This window comes from Brassica napus, chromosome C2, assembly GCF_020379485.1.
Source record: "Brassica napus cultivar Da-Ae chromosome C2, Da-Ae, whole genome shotgun sequence".
Lineage (NCBI taxonomy): Eukaryota > Viridiplantae > Streptophyta > Magnoliopsida > Brassicales > Brassicaceae > Brassica > Brassica napus.
This window is the reverse complement of record NC_063445.1, coordinates 19,456,772-19,468,881: the sequence shown is the minus strand read 5'-3', so window position 1 is coordinate 19,468,881 and position 12,110 is coordinate 19,456,772. Positions and strand designations below refer to the sequence as shown.

The 12,110-nt window shown below is 31.0% G+C and overlaps 1 protein-coding gene across 2 annotated transcripts; it reads left to right on the top strand.

The window, feature by feature from the left end:
• The first annotated feature begins 5,624 nt into the window (after nucleotides 1-5,624).
• Nucleotides 5,625-9,203, top strand: LOC106355991 (probable WRKY transcription factor 57). 2 transcript variants are annotated; one of them, XR_007319767.1, is made up of 5 exons: nucleotides 5,634-6,171; nucleotides 7,081-7,224; nucleotides 7,367-7,734; nucleotides 8,896-9,056; nucleotides 9,127-9,203. XR_007319767.1 is itself a non-coding variant. In XM_013795844.3 (4 exons), exons 1-3 carry the CDS (start codon nucleotides 5,786-5,788, stop codon nucleotides 7,731-7,733), a joined length of 897 nt encoding a protein of 298 aa, XP_013651298.2. In that variant the 5' UTR covers nucleotides 5,625-5,785; the 3' UTR covers nucleotide 7,734; nucleotides 8,896-9,203. The 2 variants fall into 2 exon arrangements, 1 of the variants encoding a protein (XP_013651298.2); XM_013795844.3 differs by having other exon boundaries at nucleotides 5,625-6,171; nucleotides 8,896-9,203.
• Nucleotides 9,204-12,110: the final 2,907 nt, after the last annotated feature.

The following is a 12,110-nucleotide window of genomic DNA, read 5'->3' as shown; positions in this document are numbered from 1 at the left end:
TACTTATGGTATGCACTCGGTCTGATCCGAATGAGTGCTTCTGCATGCAAAATGGCATGTCCCCATACAGAGGTTGGAAGTTTTGATCTCATGATCAATGGTCTTGCAATCAATTGCAGACGCTTAATTAAAGATTCAGCCAAACCATTTTGCGTATGAACATGAGCAACCGAATGTTCAACTTCAATTCCCATTACCATACAATAGTCATTGAATGCTTGGGATGTGAATTCACCAGCGTTGTCTAGTCTAACTCTTTTAATAGTATAATCAGGAAACTGTGCTCGCAGTTTGATTATCTGAGTTAGAAATCTCGCAAATGCCACATTTCGAGATGATAATAGACAAATGTGTGACCATCTACTGGATGCGTCAATTAATACCATAAAATAGTGGAATGGTCCACATGGTGGATGTATCGGTCCACATATATCACCTTGAATTCTTTCAAGGAACTTTGGTGATTCTTTCTCGATTTTGGTTGGCGATGGCCTTACGATCAATTTTCCTAGAGAACATGCAATACATGTCATTTTATTCCCTTGAGAAATCTCCTGGATTTTCAGTGAATGACCATGTGAGCTCTCTATGATTCTACGCATCATTGTACTGCCTGGATGGCCAAGGCGATCATGCCATAACGTGAACTCTTCTGGGTTCCGTTTTACTACAAGATTTGATTCGATCTCATCGATATAAGTATGATGTAATCCCGAAGGAAGTTCTGGAAACTTTTCCAATATGTGTTTTCTGCCACATTTTTCAGAAATTACATACATGTATTTCTTTCCATCCTCAGTTGCAGACTGAGTATCATATCCGTGAAGATATATGTCTTTAAAACTCAACAAATTCCTTTTAGAACTCGGAGAATATAAAGCATTATTTATGGAAAATTTTGTTCCATTCGGCAAAGTAAAGTTTGCTTTACCAGTTCCTTCAATCACGTCTGCAGGACCTGATATTGTATTGACGACAATTCTTGTCGGTTTTATATCAGAGAAATATCTCTTTTGTCTCAGAATAGTGTGCGTTGTTCCACTATCTGGTATGCATATTTCACGAATCCGTTTCTTGGATTTTGCTCCATTAGTATTTTGATCCATTTCTGAAATTATCATAAACATTAAATAAAAGTGAAACGTGAAATTTATTCATTGATTATATAAAGAAAACACACAATAATTATACATATATTGTTGTTAAAACAACATTATTCTTTGAAAAACATAATTATTATATATTAGAAATGAGGACTATTCAGCAGTCTTATTAGAAACATTTCCGTACTCTTCAAGAGTATTCTAGTCCAGCTCATTTGCGAAATCAGAGGATTCAAGGTATGAGGTCCCTTCAACGTTTTTCGTGAGGTTCATCTCTTTAGCCTTTCCTTTTATGGATTCTTGATATAACTTGCACAAATGTGGGGGAGTACGACATGTACGGGACCAATGTCCTTTACATCCACATTTGTAACATTTCCACTCTTCAAGAGCGTGAGGGAGATTGATTTCCTTCTGATGATCAAATCTGTCTTTCAAGGCTTGCCATAATACGGCTGGATCCTCAACGTCTCCATAGTCGTGAGTTAGATTCTCATCTAAATGCTTCTTCAGGAAGATTATCGCTTCGGCTATATGCTCGGGTGGCGATTTGTTACCGACTATTATCGCTTCGGTTATATTTTTTTTTTTATTACAAGATAAGGTTTCACATTTGTGACCCATCTGACATAATTTTCGCCGGTTTTTTTTCAGAGCCGGGAACTGGAGTTTCTCGACGTTTGCCATTTGTAAAACGCAAAATAATAATTTTATTAGAACTTCATAATTTAAAAACCGTTTACATTAACCATACAAGCAATTACAAGGAGAAGCGATGTAAATAAAATTAAACCGATAATCATCTTAAATTCACTTGGAGTAAATTCTCCATCGAATAAACCATAAATAGAAACACAAATAAAAATGGCACATAAAAACAAAAGTGCGCGAATCATCTTTCTTGAAAAATCGGAGGAGAGCGATTTGAAATTTTTTTTTTTTTTTTTTTTGAGAGAAGATGAGATGTTTTGGATGATGAAATGAAGTGAAAATGAGTTGTATTTATAAATGAAAATTACTGTTCATGACCGTTGGAGAAAGGGGAAATTTTTGAAAAATTTTCTTTGTGACCGTTGGGTTAAATCGAGTGCACCAAAAATTAGTCTGAAAATATCGTATTAAACGGTCAATCAAATCTATAAAATTTCATAAAAGTGAAAAATTATGACAATGAAATATTTATGTTATATGACAATAAATCATGCGACGGCTCAGCCGATCAATGCAGAATAATAAATAAATTATACGGCGGCTCGGCCGACCAATTAATAATAAACAAGATATAAGGCGGCTCGGCCGACCAATAAATAATAAACAGGATATAAGGCGGCTCGGCCGACCAATAAATAATAAACAGGATATAAGGCGGCTCGGCCGACCAATAAATAATAAACAGGATATAAGGCGGCTCGGCCGACCAATAAATAATAAACAGGATATAAGGCGGCTCGGCCGACCAATAAATAATAAACAGGATATAAGGCGGCTCGGCCGACCAATAAATAAATTAAATTACTAGTAAATAATATAGGCGGTATTCCGGCCATTATAACATGATATAAATAATAGTAGAGGCGGTATACCGACCATTATAACAGGGTATAAATGATACAAATAAATTTTACCGAATCGCAGAGTGATCGTGCTGATAACGTGTTATGAAATAACTTATAATTTATAGTATCGAGAAATTTAAATAAGAGTAGAATTTAATACCCGTAGGAAGCAAATAACACTACTATGAGTGAGAGAGTTTATTATAAGTAAGAAGAAGAAGATGTAATGGTTCTTTGATTATAAACTCTTGTTCTTGTTTTTTTGGTGTACAAAAGAGTGAGATGAGTGATGGTATTTATAGTGAACAACAATGCATAAAATATCAAAGATGGTGCTTGATTTGGTAAATGAGTGGGTGATCATAGTGCTTGATGAGTAGATGATCATAGTGCTTAAGTTGGTAAAGGGGTGGAGGATCATTTCAAAGTTTATCTTATAACAGTTATAATATAATCTATTCATCTTATTTTATTACTACCAGTGAAGGTTTACATGATTCTTCAAGATATGTTTAAAAAAAATATAATTTATCCAAGATATGTTTAGATTGAGTGCGACCAAAAACGTTTGTATTCGAAGGATTGCAATTACGGGAATAGAAATAAGGAATAACAGTCGAATGTATAAGATAATGAAAATGATGATCGAGAAGTTCCACGTGGTTGGTTAATTGTTTGTGGATTACATTCGTTAGATTCTTATCATATCCAACATGGACAACACGACGCAGGAATCAACACTTAATTACTTTCAAACACTAAATTTAAATTAAATATATACCTTATTCAAATTTTATTTATGCTTCTTTTTCTAAAGATATTTTCTTTTAAAATATCAAATTATGCTTATTTTTTAGGGTGAATTTGCTTGATATTCATTACAGAGGAAAAAAATTAAGAATATAGCCCTTCTACGGTTGAATTCGGCAGATGGGACAATTTGCACACAAATATGACTGAAATCTCTTTCTAATCGCGTGTGCGTGATGTTGTTGACACTCCAAAATTAAGGCTAAGGCTATCATATTATACTACATACCATATAGTATAGTCAGTCACACAAATGAATTAACTAATTACAATATTGGATTTCATCCATTACGTGACTATATTATACATGATTATGACATAATATAGAATACTCGACACATTCACAGACTTTTGTATATATGAAATTTTTTCGCACAGTGTATTAGAGAGAGAGGGAGGGAGGGAGGGAGGGAGGGAGATTAATTATTAATAAGATTCATAAAGTATAAAATACATATGATATGAATCATTAATCATTTGAATGTTTCTCTGATAAAATATAACTTAAAAAAACACTTTAAAAAGATGAAACATATTATGTTATATTCTATGTTTTCTATTAAAATAGAATAGTACATCGTGATGGTAACTGTTTATATTCTCCCAAAGTTATCATGTCTGTAGTAATCAAAGTGGATTAACAGTTCGTCCATTAACCTCATGTATTGATCATTGATGTATTCAATTGATATGAACGAAACCATCCACCGCCGATCTCCGCTTACCACCATTGTTGGAGCCGTTGTCGTTATTGTTTATTCTCAATGACTCTTCTTCATTATTTCATTCTTCTGGTGAGTCGTATAAGAATTTGGTTTATTTGTAATCCTTACCACAACAAATAAAATATCAAAAAAAAAATCATGTGGTTAATGAAACACACGCGCAAGATAGTTTTGTCATTAATACATAATATATAGACAATATCGTAGCCATCAACTTGTTATGTGCATAGACTTAATATTTTTTCTGCTATGCACATGTCTCCTAATTTCACTATTTTTTTTTAACTTGCTCGTCTCATTGATATTTGAAAGTAAAAGCTTCCTTTTTACAAAATGGGGAATCGGCTCATATAATTCCAACTAGATCTCGATCCGCGTAACCGCGCAAATTTTTGTTTTCATTTATTTTTATATAAATATTTTGTTTTTAATTTTAAATTAGTATATATTATAATATATATGTATCTATCAATTTTTAAAACATAATAAATTTACGGTATATTTTTTTCATTGAATAGATTGTTTCAAACTTTCACATGTATTTGTATCTTCTTATATATATATATATATTTGGATTATTATTTCATTATTAAAATCATAACTATATATATAAAGATTAGTAAAATATTATTTTATTGTCATATTCAAAGATATTGTAACATTTCACAAATTTAGAAAGTTTTTAAAAAATTAAATTTTTCACTTCATAGATTTATATTATCCATTAAATAATTAAACATTTAGTTTTTATTTAATTTTTAAAATAAACTATATAGTTTAAAATTTATTTTCATTGGTTTAAGGTAGTAAAGATTAATCATTGTTAGATAATCTGATTTTTGTTAATTAAAAAAAAATCTTTATAATTTTAAAAGTTAACATCGACAAATATTTAAATATTTAACATATGGAAATATAGTATTACAACATTAAATTATATCTATTTAATTTATATTATCTATAAATCCAATAGATCATCTATTGTTTAAATTCAATTATTGATAGCCCAATAAAAATTTCTATTAGGTCCAAAATTTAAATAATAAAATTACAGATTAAATGTCCATTAGCTCTATTTTTTTTAAAAATCACACTTCAATGAAGGTAGCGAATGTTCTTTTAATATATAAGATTTTTTATTGCAAATCGAAGAGAGCGTGTTGTAGTTATTATATATAAATGTAAACTACTCCCATGCATGAATAGACAAAGTAAAATAAATAAATAAATTCATCTTTTATTTTTTTATAAAAAAAAACTGAAATAACAAAAAGGTAAAGAAAGTGTAAATGCGAATCTGACTCCTAAAATAGGGGTCGATCTAGGAGGGAAAAGTAGATTCGGGACCCACTTTTCAGCTTAAATTAATGTACTCTTCTCTCTCATGAATTATTATTTAAGTTTACGTATTTCACAATATGTTTCAAGAAATTAAAAAGAAAAAAATTCAAAAGAGTGAAAAGAGTCTTTGATCGGTGTTTGACGAGACACTGCACTTTAATGGGCTTCGAGTCTTTTTTTTCTTCTTCTTCTCTCTCTCTCTTCCAATTGCAAACAAACCCTAGCTACCTCTCTCTCTCTACATCTCATCATGAACGATCCTGAAAATCCCGATCTGACCAACCACGACTCCTCTTGGACACAACTCACAGCTCCAGATTCTCACTTCTTCCACAGAAACACTTCCGACATCTTCTCTGACTTTGTCGGGAACCTCCACGCTTCCTCCCAATCCGATCATCATCATCCTCACTCCCTCCGGTTTGATACCGGTTTAACACCAACTTCCGGTGTCCCATCTTCCGTTACCACCACCACTCTACCCTCTACTCCTTCATCTTCCTCATCCCCCGCAGCTGCTCTTTCTGTTGCCGTTACAGAGGTTTCAACCTCTACTAATCTCCCCGCCACCTCCAGTTCTAGCGAGGATCCAACTGAGAACTCAACTGCCTCCGCCGCGAAAGCACCGGAGACGCCGTGAGTTTTTTTTTCCTTTCCTTTCCGCATATATAGACGATGAGACAAGAAACACGTATATGTCTCCTTTCGCAGGGGTCTGATCGTAATTTTACACATCATATTGGTGGTGGTGTATTAACTTAAGGCCAAAGACATAACGCGAATAAAATTTCCTTTTCATTTATTTTTTATTTGTCGCATTGTATCATCGCAAGAAAAATGTAGAATCGATTCGTCCGTACAAAATAATTGTGAATTTAGTAATTTTGTGATGAATCGTCGGTGCCAGTGAAGACAAGGACAATAATGATGAACGCACAGCGCCGCTATTGCGGCTGTGTGATGTTTGCGTGCACTCTACATCTCTTCCTCGTCCTTTCTTTTTATTAAACTAATGTTAATTAGGTCAAAAGTGTCTCACGTTTTTGTGATGTAATTGTTATCTAATAGTGAAAACAAAACCCTGGATTATTTTATAATTCTCGTCTCGTAAATCGTAATAAATCATGCTCTAATTGATATGTAGGGTTTCGGAGTCCACCATCCATGAAAATGAGTGCCGCTCAGTATGATTTTACATCGTTATTGCAAATGATCATGATCACGAGTCTACGCTTTAACTCTAGTAACGTTTTTTCATTACATGTTTAGGTTCATGAAAGTATTGTTATAGATATTTTTATGGAAGTTTGACAGTGGTGGCATTAGCATTACAGAATTAATGTTTTTGTGAGATGTTTTGGTGGATTGATTGGTTTTTCTGTAGTTTCTGAGAGCATGATTATTGGGGGTTCTTAGGTTGGGTTCTTAACGGAATATAAGAACCCGTTTCTTAAATTTTAACTAAAAAATTTAAGAACCGGCTCTTAAATTAATAATAATCTGATGCATGGTGATATATTAATAATCTTTTGATGTTATTTGTAGAAAGAAGGAGAAGAAGAAGGCTCAGAAGCGAATCCGGCAGCCAAGATTCGCATTCATGACCAAGAGTGATGTGGATAATCTTGAAGATGGATATCGATGGCGCAAATATGGACAGAAGGCTGTCAAAAATAGTCCATTCCCAAGGTCTCCAAGCTAGCTATCATCACTTTCTTGTCATCTTAAATTAATTTTCACATGTATATATTAACTAAAGCAAAATTACATATATACATGGTACAACACTTAGATCAGTAGATAAACCTGACAACTTCTACTGTTTATATAGGAGCTACTATAGATGCACGAACAGCAGATGCACGGTGAAGAAGAGAGTGGAACGATCATCTGAAGATCCATCGATAGTTATCACAACATACGAAGGACAACATTGCCATCAAACCACTGGATTCCCTCGTGGTGGAATCCTCACCGCTCACGACCCTAGTAACTTCACATCCCATCATCTTCTCCCTCCTCCATTGCCAGATCCTTATTACTACCAAGAACTCCTTCATCAACTCCACAGAGACAATACTTCTTCGCTGAGATTACCCCAATCTACTACTGAAGGACCTGCTGCAGTGTCGTCTATTAATCCACCAGAAGAAGGCTTGCTTGGTGATATTGTACCTCAAACCATGCGCAATACTTGAGGTAATGCTCCTATATATCTTTTTATTTGTCCGTGTTCGTCTAAATATATATGATTACGACTGAATTCTATACAGAGAAGAAAATATATATTTTTTCGGTTCGCAAGGGTTTAACACCTTTATTGGACCACAAAGGCATAAAGGTTACTTTTTCTAGTCCAAAACTAAAATCCCAAATCAAGAGATATATTCAGTGGATGAAAATTCTCATACTTTGACAGGAACGAGTCTATTTGATGTAGATGTACTTATGAATATATATATGTGAGAATATTTATCGTGTTAGTCTAATCATTGATGCAACTCATCATCTCTCGTGGCACAATATTTGATCATTTGATAGATATGTCGGCCAGTGCTTTTTTTTCTTTTTCCTTTATAGTAATGCATTTTTTTGTAGAACGCATATAAAAGTTGGATGATGCATATATAATAAGTGGATGATTGCCTCACTATCTATCTATTCATTTAGTAAACCAAATGTCTATTATTACTTTCTAGTGACTGCATTAGGATCAAGCACCGGCGTATAGCGCCTTTTGTCTTACTCCTCTCGCTCTAGGGCATATATGTAGGCAGGATTATAAAAATGTCAACAAATATTAATATGTAACGAAGCTCAACTACTCCTCTTAATCTAGTGTCACTCTTATGCTGAAACTCTCCCCCTTTATTTATATTAACCCTTAATCTATGTATTCACATTATAACTCAGTTATGTGTATGCATGACTGTGTCCTGGTGTATCGAATTTTATTCTATGTACATGTATATATGAGATACATGCATGAAGCATATATATATATATATATATGTGTGTGTGTGTGTGTATTAATTTCTGAGGGTAATGTGTTAGGTCACAGGAATAAATACTTTCTGTTTTAGCTAAAGGCAGCCAAGAAAGAAAAGGGGATCAGAAAATTATTAAGAAGAGATATATGAGCATCTTAGCCCCGCGAGTAAAGCCCTTTATTACGAACGTACAATAATGACTTAGAACGTTTGTTCATAAACCACATGACCAAATTATACACCATTCACATTACGAAAAAACGAATATATCTGTTACATTTTATCAGTAGGGGATGTGTGCTTGTATGTTTTGTTTCAAAGATGAAAATGACATATATGAATGTCTGCCGTGTTTGATATAATCTCCCAGGTACCCTCAGCAAATCATCACAACCTTGGTAACAAATAAGGAGAGGTACTAACTACTTTTATAGAAGATATTGCAGACTGGAAAACAATACAGCCACAACGGGTTGTAAGCAGAGATCTCTATATTATTTCAATGTTGATCAATGGCGTCGGTTTCTTAAGGTATATATAGTATAATTCTGATGTAACTCAACTTGAATAAATCTACTGACTAGTTATGTCCCACATGTAGATGCATGTATGTGCACTTGGGAAAAAAATATGGAGGATTTCCGGATACTATTTTTGCTAATCCTTTTGAGTTCTACATTTATTTGAGACTTTTTTCTAATAACTTTATAGGGTGATAAATTTGGTCGAGCTTTATTGCTTGGTGAAATATATATCTTCTAGTTGCTATGTGATGAAAAATGGATGTTTCGAACAATGTTGAGATCTACGTCATTTTGAATATATAGTGATAATATAATGCAAGTGTGCAATTGGTGTCATACATTTGTTTGTAATAGCATCCTTAAATGAACTCTCTATTTTGAAGTTTTCAAAACTTTATATTTGAAATTTAAGGTGTTCTTCTCCGAGAAAACAAAACTTCAAGTTTAATTTCAAAACTAGACCATGACCCGCCCGCCAGCGCGGATATGAATTTTCAGTTTTTAATTAATTATTTTATTAAATGATGTATTTGTAATATTCGTTCATATTATATTCATTAAGTAAATATTTTTTTTTGCATCTTAAACTATCTATTTTTTTACGAATGTGTGATATTATATAAAAAATATTTAAAAAATGAGTATAGACTTAATTAGATAATTTAAAAAAAAAATGTTTCTTTCGTGTGCGATATCATATAAATAATGATCCGCCCAGTTAACAAAAATCATGATTATTTTAAGTGTAATTTTTTTTATTTTAACCATTTCCTTAAAACTATATTAAATTTTACATATTTTAATTAGAATATTTTTAATATCTTTACCTTTTTATTTGAAATGCAACTCAATATTTTTTTAACAATTATAACAAAATATTTAAAAAATATTTTTAGAATTTGTTTGAAAAATATGAAAATTACATTTTAAATTAAAATTATCCTAAAATATGATAAGTTTTGATGTAAACGAAAACTCATATTATGTCAAAAATAATGATATTCAATGATAATAACAATTTTAATTGATTATTTTTTAAAAAATACATTTACAAAAATATTGTTTGAAAGAAAATCCATTTATCTTTCAAATATAAAATGAAAATATTATAATTAAATAATAAAAAATATAAATAAAAACCATAAATTTAGCAAATGACAATTGAGTTATATTATGCTAAAATTTTCTTTCTAACAATTTATCAAATGACAAATGAGTTATGAGCAAATAATACCATATAATTTTTAAAACCATAGCCATTCTTAAATATTTTTTGAATAAATAATTATTTTTAATTTAATCAACTGAAAATAATATCCGTACAATTGTGTGAGTCAAATTCTAGTTTTATTGATGCATGTTATATATTAGAGCTGCATGTTTTAGGTAACATTTTAATGATGCACGTTTTTAAAAATCTCCATTATTAAAATTATGCACGTAAATATAATTCATGAGTTTTTTTGGTTGATTAAATGACATTATGTCCAAATTTATTTAAGGATATTTCATTAAGGTAACTGAAAAAGACAAACAATAAAATAGGAAGTTTAAATTCATTTAAGCATATTTCATTAATGTAACTGAAAAGACAAGTAATAAATTAAGCAGTTTTATTCGTTTTAGGATATTTCATAAATGCAACTGAAAAAGACAAGCAACAAAAAAATGGAGTTTAATTAATGAAGTAAGAACATTTTCAAATGGGTACTTCTCTTTTAATAATATAGATTATTTGTATTTTTCACTATAGTCTTTATATTTATCATAATTAATGTAAATTCATATCTTTTATAAATAACTAGCACATATATAAAAATATTACATTAATATTAATCAATAAAATATTACACTAAAATATACACTTATAAATAGAAATACATAATTAAATATTGAACTACAAGCAAAATACCACATTATGCCATAAAATTATTTTTATAATGCTCCATTTCGGTTATACAAATATTTTGGAGGTTCCGGAGAAAATTTGCAAGATTATTAATTAGCATTGTTGTAATATTTTTAATTTGTGTTATAATTATGTCTTCGAGTACCTTTAAAAAAATTGTTAAGTTTTTTTTTGGTAATATTATTGTTGTCTAATTCTAATTTTAAAATAGTATAAATTTTATTTTAAAACTTTTATTTAATTTTATGTGTAAAAATTGAATTTATAAAAATAAATTTGAAATATTTATGAAATATAAAATTTTTAAGGATTGAAACGATAAACGAAAAAATATTTAAGAATCATAAATGAGATTTGTAATTAATTATAAGAACTAAAATATAAATAAAAAGATGAAAATTCAAATTTAAAGTTTTGAGTAGTAAAATTTCACATTTAAATTTTTGCTCCTAAACTCTAAATTTGAAGTTTTAAAGTTTTTTTTGTAGACCAAAAAATTCTATATTTAAAATTATAGAATTTTCTTAGGAGATGCTCTGAACAAAAAACTTGTGGCGATACGTAAAGCCGTCTTAGTGCCATAGTAAAGCTCTGTTATTAATGTGTTAAAAGAATGCGACAAATCTTTCGCCCATTGTAATTCACTGTTCATCAAAATTCTGCTTCTTATGATCCGTATATATATATTTTATCATTCATGGTCCAAACTCTTCAAATATGTATTACTACCGATGATTTCTGTTGTGAAAAGATCATGTCATCCACAAAAACAAAGACATCTACAAAAGACCAGATCAACTTTTGCTGCAATGCACTGATATATGAGGAATGATCCGCACCGCATACATGATATAAAGTTTTTTATTTAGTATATAGAACCAAAATTGACAGTTTTACATGTACCACTCTAAAATTTGCAGTAAGTTTACATTCACAACAACAAATGCATTTCCTTTATAGTCAAACTTAAAAAGGGCTTACCCACCCATGCTTACAGTCATCGCCTAGAGTAGAACAAGGTCTCTAGATCACACAGTAAACCAATAATAAGCGAAAAAGGCATATGCTGTAAAAGTTACGGACCAACAAGTTTTCCATAGGCTCAGGAATACAAGCCAGCCCAGATGGTTTAAAAGCTTCAAGTTTTGAATT